General features: G+C 36.8%; 1 protein-coding gene across 7 annotated transcripts in view; it reads right to left on the bottom strand.

The window, feature by feature from the left end:
- LOC124160929 (TLD domain-containing protein 2) overlaps positions 1-22324 on the bottom strand; it is a 962297-nt gene that overhangs the window by 118707 nt on the left and 821266 nt on the right. For 6 of the 7 annotated variants that reach the window (XM_046537059.1, XM_046537054.1, XM_046537058.1 and 3 more), the window contains 3 exons: positions 14103-14265; positions 12574-12811; positions 10972-11049 (listed from right to left, as the gene is read on the bottom strand). In XM_046537059.1, coding sequence (XP_046393015.1) covers positions 10972-11049; positions 12574-12811; positions 14103-14265 — 479 coding nt within the window. The remainder of the gene's footprint in view (positions 1-10971; positions 11050-12573; positions 12812-14102; positions 14266-22324) is intronic. The other variant, XM_046537057.1, reaches the window with a different exon arrangement.

Genomic DNA, 22324 nt, shown 5'->3' with positions numbered 1-22324 from the left:
GCTGGGGGGAGGGGGTTTTTAGGTGCAACTAATACCGGGGTGTGTGAGGGTATGGAATACCCTCCAGGATAAGCGGTAGGTGCGAGATTAATAAATTGTGGAATTTTAAGATAAATGGTTCAAAATGGTGAGTTTTACGGCTTTCTGAGGCATATTTAATTAATCCTTACACTATTCTATTAGTAATATGAATCCAATTAAGTAAAATGGATCAAACTCAAACATTTCTGTGTGCTCTGGGGGGGGGGGGGGTATCCCCAAACCTCCCACCCACGCTGCGTCACTGCCACCCTCTACTTCCTTTCGACTGTCTTTCCTCCTATACCACTTATACTCCCCCACCATATCATTCAGAAGACGAATCACCCCTTCTACCGGTCGTATTCTGCATTCCTTCGTGACGTATTCCTTGCTTAAAACTTAAGCAACCACCTTGAGATTTTTATTGTAAATAGGGAACACAATGTGCCTCTGCCCTGTAGTCTTTCCTCCTAAACCACTTACTATACCACTCACCACCTCTTAGGAAGACGCATCACCCGTCATTTGCGCGTCACTCCAACATAGGCAAAAAAATAAATTGTAAATAAAGAAATAAAACTTTGTAAGGTTCACTACTATTTAATTACTGGGCACGACCGGGGTTTCGTAACTTGGTTACATCGAAACCCGGGTCGTGCCCATAATTATATAATAGTGAACCTTACAAAGTTTTATTTCTTTATTTCCAATATGGAGAGGTTTCAAAAAGTAAAGCCTGAAGTTATCAAGAATACTAAAATTGGTCGCAAAAAATTAAATCCGTTAAAAATGTATACTTCAGACACATCGCGCAGGTGATAAAGGATTTAAAAAAAGAATTATCATGTAAGAGTTAAAAGATTAGCTGATAAGAGAATGGACTGAAGAGCTACGACAATACTATCTCCGGAGTATGAACTAATAATCATCAACATGCACTATTTTATACGCGTGGATTATTGGGGTCAAATTACTGCGATCATGCCCATACGAGTACACCAAATTAAAATATATGCCATTAATTAAGAAATTTTCAACTTTTTTTTACGTTTCTTAGCATTTTAATACCGGTGATTGAATAAAAAACGAGAGTATTCGATCTATATTGCTTACCTCGACAATTTCAGACGTGACTAGCGCAAAATCGGCTGAAAAACCATTTGAATCACGAATTTATCGCCGAAATAGCGTAAAAAGAGCGCATGTGTGCGGGTTGTGCCTAGGATAAACATAAATGGCTCTGGCGCCACCGTAGGATATCAACCTACAGGAACAAAATTTTTTCTCTGTTCATTTGGTATCTCGGGCTACATTTTGACACAGGTCGAATTTTGAATTTCGAGAAAAGTTGTTTGATGACCGCCCCTAATGTACATGCTACCCCTCAAGCCGCCTCAACGGGTCTGCGTTTGGGTGTGTTAGGACATTAAACTTAACAAAAAAAAGGAATGTATTACATATAATTCATCACTGAGTTCCTCTTAGTATTTATTTAAGTCCTGTATTGTCTGCGGGGAAAACGAATTCCTATCCCAATCCGTACATTTAATCGTTTCTGTTGGACCTAGAAAATGACGACGATGAATCCCGAAACCTTAGTTACAGTACCCAAACGTTTGCAAACGAAAATCTGTATCGTTATGCATGGATTCAAGAGTTCATAAAAGTTCGCACCATGTGTTTCCCCGATGATAAATTGGCTTTCACCAAGCCCCGAATCCGCGATTGTCAGTCACGAACTGGATTTTTCGTCGCGCGGGGGAGGTCTATAGATGACTCATCGGCGTCAAGCACTTCTGCGTTCAATGAACCAATGAAAATCTGTCCTCTCCTTTCGGTTGAACGAATAATGCTTAAAATGAAACAGCTTTCATTGTAGCACGCGCCTTGGCAGTTTCTCTCCGCTTCCACCACTCAAAAGTGGAAAATATTAAGAACCTACACTATTGGTAGGCATTCGGCAGATAACGAGTTTCTTGATTTTGTAAGAAAAAAAGATTCAAAAAACGTACAAGGTCTTGCGCAGTGAAAGTTGAATGGGGACTAAATGCAACGAGTGACACGCCCAACACCAACGAGATAGGCACTGGGAAACCTCCACGGGATTCGAACCATCACCTCAGAGGTTTGAGACAATAGCGATCGCACAAACCGTGAGTCTCAACAAGCGTCGCTGGCAGTGTATTCGTAAAAATAATAGAATACTCAATATACCCGCGAAATATAAAAAAAATCGAAGCATAAATTAGATTTCTTGAACAATTGCGGATAGATATCTTTAGGATACAGAAAATATATCTCAGAGCCCCACTATATTTCCAGGTTCTACAGAAGCGATAAATTAAGAGAGGTATTTTGCAGAACATATAGACATGGGAACTCGTTTTCCCCCAATCACGGAATTTAATAACTGCCAGTAATAATTTTCTTTGAACATTTGCTTTTTATGCGTAAACGGCTGGAGTCCTAACACCTCCTGCCACACACTTTTTTAGGCGGCTAGGGGTGTATTATGTAGATGTCGATAAACTCCTTAAGTTCCAAAATATTAAGCTCTTAAAGACAGGTTATCAAATTATCAAAGATAGATTATGGAAATCCTGCTTCAAAAATTTACTCATTGGTAACAGAAGAAGACGGGGCCACATCGTAAGGCATAATGGCCTGCTGAAGACAATCGTGGAAGGACGGTTGGACCGGAGGAATGGGATGGCCCCGTTTGAATTAGAAGAGAAAATATATTAAGGACGTAAAAGAGAGGAAAAACTTCCGTATGAAACGGCTGGCAGAGTGGATAGCTCCGTTAATCCAATTTTAGGATTTTTTACTTACGATAACTGACGATTTGACTAATATAAATTACTCATTCAAAACTAAAAGACTGATGCATTGTTATCAACAATTTAGGTTATAATGCAGCAAAATATAAACTGTGAATCAGTTTTTGATGATAACACGAAGCGGATTCAACGATATACTAATCAATAAGTTTCACTCGATAATTTCTATGCAATCCACAATTTACCACACGAAATAAACAAGACTATTTCCACACTATACCGCGTCGTTATCAATACTAGTGCGTCACAATCCGGTATGCTACTTACTGCATTGTATCGTTCACTTTAATTCAAGGTAGAGTCCACTGAATCGTAGTCATTCAAATTATTTGTAAGAGTGAATTAGAAAAACTTCCTCTGGATACGGAATAAGTTCAGATTAAGGATTCATGTTGAGGTACTTATGCCGATGCGGTGGGACTGTTACGTTATCCATTGGTGAATGTAATGCAATTTTTCACTTCGCGGTTAATTCGCCAATTTGTTTTCTGTTCGCGAATTGCAATAAATCCCAGAGCACCAGCAGTAAAGCACGGGTGTGCCAGGATAAATATTAAAGCTCAGACGAATAGGAGGAGGTATGTAGGAGGTACTCAGTCGTTTGCTGTTAATGAAGAGCACGAAAGGCGTGTGTTTACTCCGCTGGGTCAAGTTGAGAGAACGGATGCGAGTAAAATTGCGAAATAGTAATGAGAGAAGAGAGTAACTGCTAGCCGACGAAAGGTTCGAAGGAGAGCACGTGCATTGCAATGGAATTATTCTGTAGAGGGGACTGAGATTAGGGAGGAAATTACTTAACGTAACAGGAGTGAAAATGATAAGAAAGTTGGACCTTATACAACTCAATGGATTCTTAAGTGGACTAAGGCATACAAGCAATGAAAAACACTTCCTTACTTCCACAATTTATTTAAACATTACAACCGGTTTCGTCTGTTACGCCACTATCAAGTGCATAATTACCCGATATTGCTATTGTACCCATAAATATCCTATTATCATTGCTAATATGGAGCCCTTTAACCTCATACAAGCTTCAACCTTCGAGTTTCGATTGAAGACATACAAAGTTCCCATAATCACCTTGAGTGCAATCGCAACATCTCGAGCTCCTGAACAAAACGGGGAAAAAACAAACTGAATCGTATCATCAAGCGAAAACCTTCCTAAGGCGGTCAAATTATAATGTCACGATTTGAAAACCTATTCCATCAATATTATTCAAAGTGATCGACAGGTAACCTAAATCTTCAATAATATCAGACAATTTATAATTTCCAGTTCATATTTGACTACTTTTAACTTAAACAACGCTTCACATTTTTGTAATAATATAATCCTAAGCTCATGGTCATACAACCATTGTCAAGCCATATTCATTCACAATATGTTTTGGTGAACAGAAAGCGGGCATGATCATTATCGGTGCTGAAACATATGCCTTTCTTAGAGTGAACCAGGATGCAGTACGTGCGGCATATCGTGAACTTTTCCGGCTTTTCCCTTAAGACAACCGCCCACACCATTATATAAAGCTCTCCTCCCAGATGGAAGATTAGATTCATTGAGCATGTTCTGGGACATAAAAATTCTTGGAAAATATGGTGGAGGGAAAAGATTTTTTGCGAGAGAGGGAGAGGAAGGTCAAGAAAGAAGTTTCTTGATTACGTTGTCAACGGGATGGGATTTCAAATAAAAGAGGAAAGCAGTGGAAGTGGACTCAAAGGCAACACGAAGCCTTACTCAAGCGCGGAACCATAAAACAACACGGGAGAGAAGGAGGGAAGTTCAACAGAGATTAATCGAAAGAGAGGGTCCATAATGATCACTGCCAATCAAATTCAGGTTATTAGAAACAATCTTATGATAAAAATGTAAGCATATTCGCGAAAGTATTCAATTAAATGTTTAATTTCACATAGGAAATCTATTTTCCAGGAGAAACTTCGGCAATGTTTGGTTTTAAAACCCGAAAGACAATGACGATGTATATTTTCTGATGCACAAGAGGTATCTTTTTAGCTTTTCCAATGGTGCTAAAGAAATTAAAATGGGGGATATCGTCTGGGGGCCATGGAAACTGACATCGTTCTTCATTATAAGGGAACTTAACCTGTCGAATATCTTGCATTATAATGGTAGAGTACAATTGAAGATATGATATTAACTCGTGTGATATGCGGTGCGATGTCGCGGAAGTTCTTCATATAAGTTAAATGAAACATTTTTCCGCAAGAGTTCCTTCGGAAATATTGAAATGTTCAATTTAACTAAAAATGTGTAATTAAAATTGACTGGCTATAGCACCCCTGAACTTATTCGGGTTATGATCCTCCAAGCCCTCAAGATATCCGAAAAGGATTTCAAGAGGATCGACATTAAACTGGTAAAGAAATTTCACAGACGGCCATTTCGCATCCGCATGACGGGAAGGTGACCTCAAACGTAGAAAAAGAGAGATGTGTCAGCCAGTTCGGTCGCCAGCCGTAGAGACTGTCGCGCCGACGGCGAGTCCTCGTCTCCTTAGCGACACGGTGCGAGGCGCATGGCCACGTGAGTGAAATGAGGAGGGGAACGAGAGAATTATAGGTGGGGGAAGTGAGGATGCACCTTGGGGCGGGGCTCCTGAAAGGAGAGGGAAAAGGACCGAAAATTTGGCCCGGACGTGACGTCCAAACCAAATCACTGAGAGACGAAAGAAATCCCAATTAAAAACTGTAAACAGCGACGGTGAGATTATACAAATTTATTTAACATCTAGCAGGCCACCCGGCATTGCTCAGGAAGGATAGTACCCACAGAAGTGGAAAACTTGGAATTCATGATCATATACGATTTTGTTTTCTCTTTGATCGTGTCAAGAGGTGTGCCTACACTCCCGGATGTCCATCCGCACAGGTTGTATGACGTGACGTAACAAACGGTAAAGAGAAAATGACGAAGGATGTATCGGACGCAAACGAAAGTAATACTACGGCGTTTGAGAGCATAGGATGTACCTACGTACAAACTTTGGTCGCAATCCGTGCAGCCGTATGGAAACACATAACAGACAGACAAACAGACAATTTCCATCCCCCCGAACTCAGTCGGGGTGATGGAAATTGTCAGCCGAAAAAAGCCCTATTTGGACTTTAAATCGGAGGGTTTACAACAATTAACATAGGAAAACTACAAAAAACCATTCCCTGAATAAGGATTACCTACATAGGCGGGATTCGAACCCGCAACCTTCAGTGTGGCAGGAGAAGACTGTGCAATTGTCACCAGAAGCATACTTAATATACGAACATAACCCTAAAACACCGTGACGGTTTTCTTGCGGTGACGGTGACGCGTCGAAAATTGCGAAAAGTCGGCTTAATTTCGCTATTTTTTAAGGCTGGGCCTTTCCTATGGGTAGAATGAAAAGGAGAATGCCTTATCGTGAATTGAAGAGGGATACTCAATTTTATAAACACAAAGGATGAAGTTCGCCATGATTAATTAAATACAAATGGGTCTATAAAAATAAGGCAAAGCGGTTTTGTTTTTATTGATTTGCACGAACCTATTTCTTTTCGAATATTTTTAAATTGGTCCCATTTGGTGTATGCTAAGTTATCCACCTTCAGTACCGCTATCCTTTCAACTAAAAAAAATGGCAAAAGGTGATGATAATTACACTACGACTCAAACATAAGGCGATGCACTTATGAGATGCATAAGAAGTAATTTTAAAAATGTTGACTTAAATTCGGCTTCTTAATTACCAAGAATCACTAAGTACCTACAACGGTCTCAAGTTTGTACTCAGTTTCAGTAAATAAAGGTCAAAAACATTATTACCGCTCGAAGATAATGACACTGCACCTCTTTCAGGAGTTAAAAATTTCACTCTTATTTTCGCGAATACTTGACGATCCCTCATATTTTAATGGCTGTAGTCGGAATGATCGAAGTTTTATAAACAGGCGGACGCGGCATGCACCTAGAGGGTCTCCGACGATGATTCTCTTCAGCATAAGCACGAGTATACCACTGCAGTGTGTGTGTGGTAACGCGGCACGTGCAGTCCTACTTGGATTGCGTTTACCTTCGGGACGTGCTCCGAAAAAGCAGTGCCACCGACGATGCACGTCTATAAAGGTTGGCTCCATTTCGCTATAGCGCACTCTTACGGCCACCGAATGAATCACCACAAAGGAAATATATACCAGCTCGATAACAGTAGGAGTTAGAGAAAGTACAAGAGGATAAAAAAAACCGTGTTCCCAACCGCTAGACCACTAATTTGTGGTTGGTGACAGCTGCGTGCACAGCTTTAACGTTTCTCAAATTTCTGACCAAACTGAACGACGATTTACTAGGCTGGTTGAATGACAATAAAAAAATGACACGGGCGAATGCTCATCATGATTGCATGATCTTCGTGCATGAGTTTCAGTACACAGGATCGTAGATTCACATTGTAGGTATATGGGTAGGTATTACGAAAAAAATGCAGCTCAGTTCGAGAGAGTGAAATTATTTTTCTAACCTTGCCTACGAAGGATTTTATCAAGCAATCACTAACAATAAGTATAGTAATCGTGGCAGGAATTTCCTATAGGCAAAATAGACTTCAGCCTAGAAACTATGGATCAAGAGGGGCAATTAAAATTACACTATTCTACAAACAACATGTTTCATTTAACATATTTCTATACATCACAGAAATGATTTTATTATCTCTTATGTAATATAATATCGGCCTTCTCCCCTAGCTTTTAGCTCCCATAACTACTTTTTAAATATAAACTGGCCTTATACTCTTGAGACCGTTACGCGCGTGAAGCTACCGGAGTGAGCTGTCTCTGTCCCACAGTTTACGAAACACGACCGGGAGAGAACATGTGACTCGTCAAGGAAGCGATAGACACGAGACAAGGCGGCCAGGGGAAATTGGATAATTTTGTCGCGCTGGCTTGCGCACCCGAGTGGTAACGGAAAAATCTATTTCGACTAAAATCGAAACTCGAGTTTTAATGGCCTAAGATTAAGGAAATCGAAATTGAGCCATGATCTTCGAGTTTCAATCCAAACTCTATTTTTCAACTTCGATCTTCGACGATGACCATTTCATGTGGTCTCCGCATCGTCACTGCCGGCCAATGATAACGTCATTCGTCCCGAGTGAACAGCTTTCAAGGCCAGTAAAATTGGAAACGCAAGCCCTCGATATCAACAAATCAGTTGATCTTAATTAATTGCCGAAGAGCTGAATTTTTCCAAGCGGAGATCCTGAAACTTTAATGAGCCCGCATCTGTAAATATTTGCTACAAATAATTCAATCATGTATTCTGAGTCAATTTTTGGGATTTTTTTCTACTACTCAAATGTATATTTTGAGTGCCTTTCGAATGAAAGATAAATATGTTTTTATACTAACTGTATTTAAAAAAAGAAAACCGCCGATTTAATCGACCTTCTTGTTCAAATTTCGATTTTCGGTGAAAAATCGAACTTTTAATTTAGATTAAAATCGATTTCTCGAAAAATCGATTTCGACCGAAATGTTTCCACCCGAGCGCTGCTTCGTCATCGGCCACGAGGAGAGACCACCACGGAAGGCGCGTCGGCCGTTAAAGTCACTCTATGTGATTCGGAGAGCATGCGGAGTTTTTACAAAGGGGTGAAACGAGATCTATCGCTTTGTCTTCCTTCACAGACGTAACTGTGGCACGGTGTTCACTCGAAAGATCGAGATCTTGTGCGATCTCTCTCTTACTTGGCTATTCCCGTACAAGGAGACGAGTGGAAAGACAGAGGGGGTCGAGGGGATGGGGGTCGAAAATGAGGGACGGAATGAGCACGTGGGTTCTGGGGGCGATCTCGAGTCGTGGGAGGTCATTCCAGGTACCAATTCCAACATTAAGAACAGGAATGCAACCAAATATTTGGTACGGGGATGCTCAGGAGATATTCGGGTTGCCTATATTGAATTGTGCTGTTTTATATATCACTTCGCACGCATCGGAAAAAATAAACTACAATAAAGTCAACTTTTTGTGGAGAGATGTCGTGGAACAACATGTTGAATGATAAAAAAAGATATCGTATTGCCCATCCTTAGAAGAGTATGAGATAAGAGAAGCCTCGTGAAAACCGTAATAAGAATACAGAACAATATTATAGGCCACATCTTGATACATGATGGCCTGATGAAGACAATCGTCGAGGGACAAGTGGATGGTAAGAAGGGAAAAGGAAGACCTTGAATAAAATATATGGAAAAGGTAAAGAAGAAGAGTGAGAGATAAGAGAACCCTAATGAAAACCAAACGTAATAAGAAGACAGAACAACCTTACAGGCTACACCAAGAGACATGATGGCCTGATGATGACAATTGTCAGGGACAAGTGGATGGTAAGAAGGGAAAAGAAAGACCTCGAATAAAATATATGGAACAGGTAAAGAAGGATGTGAAAGAGAAGAAATACGTAGGTGTGAAAAGATTAGCTGATAGGAGAACTGAGTGGAGAGCTGTGTCAAAACAATCTAAGGATTGTTGACCAGTGGCCATTAATTTTCTTATAACAACTTACAATACATGTTTCGATTGCTCAACTATCATCATTTGTACCTGATTGCTACACAATCATCATCAGATACTGCCTATGATTGTGTAGCAATCAAAAACGTGTTTTAAGCTGTTATCATAAAATTAGAGGGCAATATATCTTTGTTTATAATTAACTACAATAAGTGAAATGATAGAAATTAATTAAACGAACTGACTGAATTAATGACTAAATAAAAATGATACTCAGAGAGTTTTAAATGGCATATGTATAGTCAATACATGGTGTAGCCATTCTTCCAAGATATTTTTGAATCCTGTTTCTAATCCACTTCAATTCAAACAAAATCATTTAATAAAATTGTTGATTTATCTTCATTACTGCAATATGGTAAAGTTCTACTTTAATTAGCAGCTATTAAATAGTAATGCAATCACACCAAACTGTAAATGGCCTACCCACTATTTAAGCACTCGTAAAAATGTGTCTTTGATAGAATTTCACTTACTCATACGCTAGGTAATTTCAGGGAAACTGGAAAGAGTAAAATGATGAGAGTACCATAACTGATGAAGAGCCTGAAATAGAAACCCTATTCGCTTGGAATACAATCACTAAGCACAAGAAGCCTAAAAATATGCAGACTCAGGAAAAAAAACTGCCGGTTTACACATGAATCACACACCTGAAAACAACACACAAAACATTGCCGATGCACATTTTAAGCACTTGATTGACTTACCTTTTTGAGAAACTGACACTAAAATAGTCTAATGTAAGTATCACTGGTAACTGATTCAGCCAGTGACACTACCGATACATTTACTCCTAATGATGCTTCACATCAAAACTATACTAAAGTGATTACTAGCTAAGCATCTAACTATAGAATATGTGCAAGGAATTACAGGAGAGAGGATTTATACTGAAACAATATTCGAAAATAAAGAGGCTACTCAGTTATTTCCTAAACCAGCTCAAAGTTTTGCCTATATCAATGTTAGCAAGTACTTTTCAGGAGAAGTGACGCTTTAATATCTGCCCTATTTTTAAGGAAGAAAAAACCTGGTAGCAGCTTTGATAAAATAAAATTATATCAAGGGATCCAGAACACCATATGATTGAAACGCTACTCAAAAACAATTTGAATTGGTTCAAATGATGTTCCCTTAAACCAGTGAAATTCCAAAATGATATTTTAAAAATTGAAACAATATACAAAGTCTGGTAGGAGAATACTAAGATTTATACTAAGTGGTGTATGATTTTAACTGATATAAGTAAAGAACAGAATTATTCACAATGGGTAAAACGCATTATTGTCAATTGCTTGGGGAGATATTCTACAGCAAAAAAGCTTCAAGAGTGAGCACGTAAATTTCTTCAAATCAATCCCACTAGATGAAATTAATGTTATTATGATGACTGGCAAAAAAAAAATAGGATAAAACATTATGGCTGCTGTTATATTGGCATATATGCATCACTTCCACTGAGACAAGACTGGTGTGCTACACAAAGCTAAGCGATGATGACATTAATAATAAAAGAGGCTGGGTCTCCCACCTCTGGATTTTCTGACTCAGTTGAGATAGTCTGGGTCTTCAATATACTGTAGAGCTTAACGTATGGAGCCTTGATAACCTGGGATGAAGAGATGAACAGGGGAGATGGCACAAAGATGGATTTTGGCGGAAGAAGAAAGTGAGATAGAGAGATAGACAGAGAGACAGTCGAAGAAAGACGTGGAGAAAGATAGGAAGGTGGACAATAACGGGAAGGATTTACAATGGAAACATTTGGAACGAGGTCATGGAACAGGGGGAAACAGACAAGAAGGAAAAGGGAGGAAAGATAAATGTGTTAGTATTTTAGGGCAAGAAGATGAAAGATGTGAGGGGGCTGGTAATTCCTTAACGCCCATCATATACTAAACTAAATGAGCCTTAATTAAGAAATGAGAATTTACATCTTCTAACATATGAAGTAGAAGCACACATACAATCGTACTAGATTTTGGCTTGATTCCACACTGATAGAAAAATATGACAAAAAAAATTGACACTTTTCCAAAGAAATAAATTCACTAATTATTATGTCTCTGCTCATAGCTCAATAAAAAAATCACCAAAGTCTATGAAAAATTGTAACATCAGCATTGCAGCCAATGAGAACAAAGAATGAGCTCTAACCCAAATTAAAGCTTCAGCAGTAACAATATCTAGCCTCTAATACAGTTTTTGTGTTGTCTAATCCTAACCATTCAAAGAGAAATTTGTAAATTGTTTGTTTACAAAATGAAACCATTATCACTGACGATTTATAGATTAATCATAATTACAGCAGGTATGCATTGTGGAGAACTGGCAATAGGACATCAAAATAGCCATGACTGGCAATAAATTAGGATTCGAAATAGAATTACTTAATGGTAGGAGATTAGCCAACACTGATGGTAAAATCATACACATTATCTTATTTTAAAATCCTAGCTACAATAGCTAATAATGAAATATTTCTTATCAGCTCATCTCTCCAAATGTATAAAAATCTACCTGATATTATATAAAATCTCGTATTCAACTGCAAAGTCAAAATACTACACCAACAAATGTTTGAGAGATAGTCCCTAAAAGAAGTTACACAAAAGATTAATTGGGAGGAAGATACATAATATACATCAACCAGCATCTAGCACCCTTAAAGCAGCTATGATTTTTACAACATAATATTTGCTGGGATGTAGAACGTTTTCCAAGGTGATCATGTCCACGATGGACAAACATGGTCAAGGCTTGAGTGATTATGGCAAATTTTATTGATAGGGGACTGTATCATATCCACCTATTTTAGGTGAGGTAATGGGAGCTAAGCCAAATGCAAGTCAACCATCCCTGTCATATACCGAAAGAGAGGAAATTCCATTGGTCCATAGACCACTTCATTGAGGGAATGAGGTAGAATTGTTACAATACGCATCTGTAATCAAACAGTTGTAATGCAAATGCTTAAATGCTAACTGAATAACCTTGGTTTATGCAGGTTGCACACAGTATTTTTAGGGAAGCTGAAAACATTTCGGGGAGTACTGAATGAAGCCTTTAGGGCACCTTCCCTGGTTATTTGCCTGATAGGGGTGATGTTCAGTGGGGCTAATTTGCTACTCACCTCCCACGACTCTCTCGTCAGCTCCCCTATGTCTCCGTCACTCTCTCTTCCTCTTCTCGACTTGCCCTTGCCTCCTTTCCGTCCGTTCACCTCGTCTTCGGCACAATCCTCCTCTTCTTCCCACAGCTCGGAGTCAGACTCGACCAATTCATAACCTCTTTCCGCAGGGTCCATCTCGTCCAGGTCACCATAGAGATGGGGTACCCAAAGCATGAGGAATGAGTACAAGTCGTCCACCCTGAACAAATAAATAGAACAAAACTTTAAGTAAATAATTATTTAGAAAAGAAATATGTATTCATTTAATACCCACCAGGAATCATTATATTGACATTCATATCTCCCAACATAGAACTTCTCACTTGAATGATTATTTCATAGTAACAACTTCCAGAATATGGAATTCAATACCAATAGAACTAAGAAACTTGCCATCATTGCAAGTACATATTTACCAAAAAATTGTACAAGTTGCTTCATGCTAGTTCATGGCAATTCCCAGTTTAACTAGCCATGCTGATGTGATGAGGGGTAGAATATGTTTTGTATTCTTGTTATAATTTTCTATTAGTGTTCTGTTTTGCTATTAGATTTGAGCATAGTCTTGGAATAAGTACACAGTGGTATTATTTCCAATGTATATTTCATACGAGTGGAAATTTCGTGCCACTGGATTCCTGAGTACCTACATTCAGGATGCAAGTGCTTGTGCTTTTGTGCTTGCACTTACTGAGTCTTGTTGTCATGAAATGAATTTAATAATTAGGCAAAAGAAAATCTTGTGAATAAAAACAAGTCTGGCATAGGCCCCACGTGAAGCTGACAAAGCCCCAACACCAGATGCACAGGCCCAACATTGAAGTGTCTAATCCCAAATGTGATGTATTAATCAGAAATTATAGGCTCAAGATTGAATCAACCTTGGAGCAGCAAATGGACTTTATATGAGGTCCACAAACCAACATACGTTCATTGAAATAACTTGGTAATGCAAGGTGAATTTGGAGAATCAATTACAAGAAGCAAGATCATGTGTATGGAATTAGATGAAATTAATTTCTTTTGAGAAAGTATTGACAACATAACCCAAACAGTGTGTCGACGCTGGCAGCAATATTGCTGTCATTAAAATTTAAGAATTGAATGGCATAAAATAATGAAGACAAATACGTGCCCCAAAAAGTATACATGTATGTGTATTAAAAATAGCAAATTCGATTTTAGTAATTTATCCTCAGCTTCAATAAAATAATAAACTCTTTAACCATTTCAGACATAAATAGTTAACATAATAATGTACAGTGAACAATGACCCAAGTGTGTGGTGGCCTTTAAGTCCCAAGCGTTAGTCTGTTTTCAAAATATTCCTCGAATTTCTTCCTGGAATTGATGGAATCGGAATCGGCCTTAGGCGATCGATTCATATTCTGTGCCCGAGAATTGACATTTGGAATCGATTCATCAAAATTCATGTATGTAAGACACCAAAACTACATTTTAAAAAGTCACATTAAATGTCATCAACTTACCTGTTTCGTGGGACACTGAACCAGTATTCAGGGCGCATTTTCTTCTTGCCATAAGACATGATTGGGGTTGATCGAGGGATTTTTCGGTCCTTGGGCTTGCCCATACGTAATCGCAGGTACAGGGGTGGGTCCTCACAGGAACGCGCTGGCCGCGGTATCAGCTCTAACCACACAAAATGGATATTGGACATTAGAACACAAGAAAGGATTAGCTATTGAAGTTTCAAACCCTCAAAGGAAATTTAAGACATTCAAATTTGTAATATCTGCTATGTCCACCATAAAATTCACTCCTTAGGAAGGGACTGCATTGAGCTCATTACTGCATGATTGAGGTGCAAATCTAAATCGGAAGATTCCTACAAAAATATATATTCATATCGATTGATATGCACACAAGTAAAAGCAATGGAAGCATTGAATTCAATGGAGATAACAACATTTTCGATGAGAGAACTACCATAAAAGAATACATATCTTCCTAAAATAGGAATGCTCTTACCGTGTAAGTATCTGGATGGTTATTTCATTTTAATTTACAAGCACAAGTTGTTTTTTACAGTCAAACTTGCCAAGTTTGCATTGTATCTGAACAATTGATTTTATTTTTTCTGCAGAATTCATGAATACATTAACCCCATGAATTTTATTAAATAAGATTAATTTTATTACTAATATTCTATCATTTAGGTCAAAGATGAAAATAAGCTCTTCTAACTGTATCCTCAGGAATCAAACATGGCAAAAAATCAAATGCACTCTATGCAATAATACCTAATAAAAAATATGTTTAGGTACTTCATAAGAAAAACCCACGAAATTGCTGATTGAAATAAAAGTTTTGGTAAGTTTTTATGACCTAATAGAGCAGGCCAAACCAAAACAAGTTAATTAGTGGAAAAATAACTACTGACTTCTCAGCTCCATAACACCAAATTCTCTGTCTTCTTAAAAGAGGTTCCATAGCAGATATCACAAATTAGCCTTAAATTTCCATCAGGCATTATGGACATGTATTTATTTCAAGCACAGGTGTTAAGGCAATAACATTAGTTCCTAAAAGGTGATTAGTTCAACAGGATAAAACCATATTGTGTAAGCATACTTGAAATATCACACTTAAAATGTATTATGTCCATCATAAAAAAAATTTATCAGGTACGTTAGAGGGGCAATGAGCAATCAACTATGTGACAGCATAAATATCAACACTGAGTCTTTAAAAAGATGAATGAGTACCGGAATTTTACAAAAAACCAACATAGGATATATGTATGCATTTCTGGCACTCTAACATTTGATTAATCATATCATTAAATATATGAGTTATAGTAATACATATATACACCAGTAATCTCAAAGAAAATATCAAATGCAACACCTCAAAAATGCAGCATGCAAAATCTGAACAAATTTTAATAGATAATAAATATATTTTTAATATTTCAAGGCATTAAAAAAAACATACTTTACACACTATCAAAGCTCTAAAAAAATAGCAAATTTGAAGAAAGAGATGCTCCACAAAAGGATATGTGTAATTGAAATCAGAAATCTATTGCCTTCAACTTTGTATGAAGCAGCAAACAGGATCTGAATACATCGAAAGCGCAAAGCATTAGCAAATTAAAACAAAATCATACATGAGATCTCAATTATTAAATAGTACAATTCAATTTCAAAAGTCCTTTAAAAAGAAAGGACACATTGGCACATCAAAAATATAATCGCAAAGTCAACCATAATATTCACAACCATGAGAGACCCATTTCAATTTATTGATCCCATTTGAGTTAGGTAGAAAAGGAACTGTAGTTTCAAGCTAACAATACATACTTGTACCTGTACAATTGCCCTGATATTGGAAAAAAACTCTGCCACGTGATAAATTCAAATGTGCATATATATATGTATGTCCTTACGATGACAGAATTAGCCATAAAAATAAGACCAGCCTATCATTTTGTTAGGCTAGATGCCCAACTACTAAGAGTTATCACCATATTACTTCAATGACGTAAGACAGACATTAATGTGTACTGCATTGACAATAGTAATAGAAGATGATCATATGCTTTACGTGATACATGCCAGATTGGAAATAGAGTGTTTTTTATATTAATTTTTTGATAAGTAACTTATGTATATGATTGATGTGCCTTATACCTTGACAAATGTACCTTTGTCTTTGGGCAAATAAAAATATGATAATAATCATTATTATTACAGGCTGAGACCCATGACATTCAAACTAAATTAAAATGGCAATGAAGTTTCATTATCTAACTAAAAAGCCCCAACAGAAATAAAAATCAAACATTTGATTGCTGTCAAGAGCTTTCTACCATGGAAAACCTAGACACCATAATGTGAATCAACATTCTACCTTCAACTCTATTTCAGTGGCATTGAAATCATTGCGAAGAATTAATATATTTTGCAACTCAACCACCCAACAAAATCCTATCACCTGTAGGGATTTATGCGATTATCTGCAAATTTTATAAAACAAATGTGCATGCAATGATTTTTTAAAAAATCTACTCAACTCGGTCAAAGGCCTGAAGCTTTAGAATTCATGCTCAAACTATGATTTATTTTTAGTCAATAATTAAAGCAATATATAAATTATAACATGCATAAATTAACTCATTCTATGCCTACAGAGCTTACCACCTACAAGTGTCATAAATAGGATAGTCCTGATGGCAATAGCCTTAACACTAATTGATCGCAATATGGAAAACTGAAAATTAAAATTTGTGTAATAAAAAAAATGTAGTTAAAAAAAAATTAAATACTCTCTTGTAAGAACATGATAAAGTTATAAAAGCACAATCAAATACTCATAGTCCACTTTCAAGTCAACATTTTATGCCAAATATTACACTTCATATTCAGCTTCCAGCAATTCTCCAACTTATTCCTCAAGGCATGCAAAATGCAAATGGTGAAATAAAGGCTCCCTTGATAGCAGTCCAATTACATCAAGCTGTCACTTGGGAAGTCATGCTGCAAAGGAATTACTATTGAAAAAAACTAAGGTTGTCTACTGCTCTAAAAATATCATTTATCTAGGCTATAAAGAGGGAACAATAGGTATTAGTACATACACAACAATAACTGTTCATGTAGAATATTTTCCACTACATATCATGAACTGAAACTTGCTTGTGTGTAAAGAGGCAAATGTAAGGGTGCTCAAAATATACTTATGATAATTAAAGTGAGATTTCCAAATATGTGTCATAATTACCAACATTTTACACATAATAGAAGAGAAAATTTCCATCAGGAATGTGATCAAAAATAAGTAAAGGTTAAAACTCCGAGAGAATGAATAGAAGTAGTTTTAATAGGTCAAATTATTAGCAAACTTCTACAAGTTTTACAGGTAGAATTCCTTAAGGCGATAAGCCAATACATCCTGATTGAACAATATCATCTTGTGGTTGACTTATAATTCTTGAGACAATGAAGGAGAGTGAGTATGATAGTGCAAATTACTTCAGAAATTTTAATTCCTAGAATATATTTGAAAGATAGAAACAAGAAGAGAATTCAAAATAGAAAAGAACAGAAGAAACCAATAAATCAAGGCTCACCACGCTGATTTTAAACTCACTGAGTGCAACCATTTGAATAATTTCAAAAAATAATTTAAGCCAAGGATACATAATCAAATCAATACTAACTCAGTCATACATTTGAAAATGTCTGCACTATAAAATATAAAGATGAAAGAACAAAATATGTAATGGAGATAAAAATTTTAACAGAAAAATAATATCGAATAAAAAGTGGGACTGGCAGTTATTTATTTTAGTAGTTTTGCTAATATGACCAGGAGTGGTTTTAGGTATTTGTTTTTTTGAGTAGGGAGGTCAAGGAAGTACCTATGTACTTTACAGCTGTTCCTTGGCTGTAAGCAATACCTCAGAGCAATAATGTGTCTGATGTCTGATCAGCATAGACAAGTGGCTATTAGGCGTTTCCTCTATTTTAAACATTGTTGGTTAGGCTGGTGAAATAAAAAATTACATTGGAGAGCCACCTTAAAAATTACCATGTTTTTAATTTTTTTAGTAAGTAAGTGGGGTGAGGGGTCCCTCCCTTAATATGCTACTGACCACGACATGGTGCATCATATTATCTTGCATTATAGTCAAGTCCGGCTTAGAGGTAATAATTTATGAACTACACTCAAAATAAAAATGTTTCACAGTTACGCAGAATAGTTTTACATTTTCATCATCATTCCAATCGCTTTACTGCTTAAAACTTCAACTTTAATAATGAATGGTTTCAGTATTTTTTATTAAGGAAAGAACTAACATGGTATCAACAATGACTAATACAGCACAAACAGGACAATGATCTTAAAAAAGTCACAGAAATTAATCCTGTGTTTTAAATCAATTTTTAACAGATAGTTTTAAAAGAAATACATTGAAATCAAAATCATGCTCGCTTTAATCTCTGAATTATATAGTCACCATCAAGAGGAACAGCCGAGACTTGGGATGCCCGATTACTTCCCATAAAACTGTAGAAGCCTTCACAAAATTTCACAATAATACTCAATACTTCAGGAACAAACTCCATTCAGTAAAGAACACTGACAAACACCATACATAAAATAACAATTATACAAGTTATTAACACAGACGGAATTGGAAAATGACATTTTTACAAGCTACTGCAAGTAGACAACCTTATGAAGAGAAAGAGAAAAGTTGGGATTCCATCCGAAGGCACAAAGAAAATGGAAATTAAGTGCCATAACACACAGTAGCAGAAGAAATGTATAGAAGAGAAAGAAAAAAAGAAAAAAATGTATTTGTTATATAAACCAACCTACCCAAGCCTTCGAGCAGAGGAAAATTAGTTGCTTTGACTCCCCATTGGAAAACAAAAAGATATCAATCCATTAGTTTAACAATATTAACAAAATATGATTTAATCTCAAATGTATAGTTAAGAATCTTCTTTGATGCCATTCAATCATGTGATTCCAATCCCCTAGAGAGAAACAGTGAAACAACTAAAGAGGCAAGACGTTCGGTTATAATAAAATCTGAATTTCATGTTCAACACCATATGGAATGCGGTGTCATTTAGTCTCTCCAATGCATGAAGTTAAAACCTGGACAAATAACAAACACATTCACACAAACAAATTTCTATGATGAACAATGAGGTGGTAGGTATCATGAGGTAGAATCATCAGGGGTATAATAATGAGGTAGTGATCCAGATCACAATCAAGACTGAAAAATGAAATCTCCATCATATGAGTCTGAATTCATCCTGTAAAATGGAAGAAATGTATTCAAAGGCGAACAAAAATTCAACCAAAGAAGTTTTTTGCATGCAAATGATAACAGTCAGTTCACAACTGAACCTTGCAAACATTAATTATACCTAATTGAAACATGAGCAGGGAGGATGTGAAGTAAAGGTGACTTTAGCTAGGGTACAATCAGACTGTCCCACAATGATGAATACCTACAGTGAAACCTCTGCTCACGGGCACCTCTGACTTCAGGACAGTACTTAATTCCCTGGCAGAAGGATGTACATTTGTATAAGGATAGAACCTCTCGTATACCTACTCTCTCACTCATGGAGATGACTGTTTTCAGGCACAATTTTACTCTTTTTTGGACACTATTGCCACGGATTATCTGACCGATCTCTCAAAAATTAATTTTTTTTAAATAAAAGAATTTCATTCTGCTGGCTTTAATTCATACACTACAATACTTGTGGGGTAGTATTAAGCTTAAAAAGGGTTTTCTTTAGGTGACCTACGACTTATGCACAGACCCTTTTACGGACACATTTTCGAGGATCGTTCGAGGCCGTAAATAAGAGGTTTCACTGTATGTAATTAAAATGAAACCAATGTGAATGTAGGTGAGAGTGAAATGTAAGGAATGAAATCACTGTCATTTTTTTCACAAGTAGCCTATCAATCGCCTATCAGGGCTTAATCAAAATTATCCATGAATTTTCCAAGTCTTTCTGGCCACAAATATGCCAGTAATCCAATCTTTCAATTGCACAGATTGCGATTTACCTGAGCCCCCTTGCGTTTTAAGGATATTAGTACTTAGGGCTTCTAAGAGATAGTGGTTGGCGATAGCATGTTTTTTTGGGTGCACCCCTTATACTTATCGGGTTTGTTGCCAGACGTTAAGTGGCCTTTGCTGGTCACTTTTACTGAAAATATTCTCTCAGAAAAAGTGACCAACAACAACCACAAAACATTGGATAAAAAACCCAATAAGTATGCAGGGCAATGCTAAAAAAAATCACCTACAACCATAATGACCTGCGGAAGCTAAATAAAAAAATAATAGAGGTTTGTCCAGACTCGGGAGGGCTAAATGAAGCCTACATCAACTTCTGTATTCACACATACTTACATAGGCAGATTTAGAGGGGGACACTGGGGCATGGCCCTTCACCCCCTTATGCTGAATACACAGGCAAGATTTTCAATACGCTTATCATTACGTTCGTTTTGTTTATTGCATTACGAAGCCTCAATCATTTAAGTCTTAAGCCCAAGTCAAGAAGACATTTGCCCTTCATTGCTCATTTTCTAGTCAGCGCTCGAAAAATAGCATAGCCCAGGTGAGAAGGGAGGTTGAATGTTATCATCATTATTAAACATGTAACTTATTACTTTGTTTCATATTTATAACTTTCATAATAAAATAATGAGAATATTTCGTGCAGTAATTGTTGTATGTTGTTTTTAAACTCAATTGAATGGTTGAGAAGCCAGGGGATATAAGTGATTTTTTTCTCAACAGAGTTAGTTAAAGTTAATTGTTTGAAGAAATATACAAAAATTGGTTGCCAAGGAATACGAGTGAGTCTCAGTTCTGTGCTGACATGGAGTGGAAAATCAATTGTTTTATATCAAATATCTAAGTCATCTCGTTTGTTTTCCATGCCTAATTTCTATACCTAACTGTTCATAGAAAAAAGAAATAACTTTTACCCCTTGGCTTCCAAACCACTCAATTATGAGAAGACAGTTTGCTCGTCAGACCCTTATGCCCCCCCAGAAAAAAAATCCTGGATCCGCCATTGCATACTTGGTACATATTACATGCTTTCAGTCATCACTATTTGTGCAACGCATCTATAAAAAGAAGGACATGGAGGGCATTGAACTTTTGATAGCAGCATTGGCGTCATTTTGCAATTACATTAATAGATTGTTCAATATTAGTTATCTCATCCAAATTACACATACCGTAACCAACAGTGAAGGCACAATAAGGATTTACACGGAGGGAAAAGACAGAATTTCCAAAAGTAGTGTTTTATCATATAGATCAACCATAAATCAATTATGTAAAGCATTAAGATGATTTCAGCTTCAGCACCTTCTGTCCCTCCTGTATATCCCAACTCAGTGGTCTATGAGTAAAACATATTTGAAGTAATTATATACTGAATGCTACTAGGTACATAAAGGATTTAGACATATAAAATTACCGAAACACATGTCTCACTCATAAAATATCTCCCATAAAGTACAAACATTAAAAAATGAGCAACTTTCACCAATAAGTACATGAAAAAAGTCACCAAGATAAAAATACATAATAGATAAAACATGAAGATTTGATTTGGATGGAAAAGTTATTCTTGGCATTGATTACCATCTCAGAGTATAGGTCTAAGATGATATGATAATGATATGCAAACTTATTTACCAACAATATATTTTTAAGATCTTCTTCGGGGCTTTTTTGCAAAGATTTATTTCCTTTGCAAAAGAGCCCTCAAGAAGATAATAAAACTATATCAAAATTTTTGAAAATAATTTTGCCAACAATATCATTCTTAAACCCTGAGGCGTTCATCAACATTAAAAAATTGAGAACAAGAAAAATAAATCTGTTATTCTTGGTTAGATCAGACCGAAGCTGAAAAATGGGCACTAAGGCGATTCTATCCAAAAAGCTCAAGTTACCAATTCAAAGATATAAGCATAATTTTTTAGGTGGATTAACCTGACGAGAGATTTCATTTCTGGAGGGTGAATTCAGAGATGGTAAATTAAGGACCCTATCTTACAACCATTATGGGGGAGGCGAGAGGGTGCTTTTATCCCTTGACCCCTCTGTCCACCCTGTCCCCATGTCCTTAACCAATATAGATGGCCAAGGAGGGAGAGGAAAAATCCCGGTAGCCTG

This window comes from Ischnura elegans, chromosome 6, assembly GCF_921293095.1.
Source record: "Ischnura elegans chromosome 6, ioIscEleg1.1, whole genome shotgun sequence".
Classification (NCBI taxonomy): Eukaryota; Metazoa; Arthropoda; class Insecta; order Odonata; family Coenagrionidae; genus Ischnura; species Ischnura elegans.
This window is presented reverse-complemented; position numbering and strand designations above follow the sequence as displayed.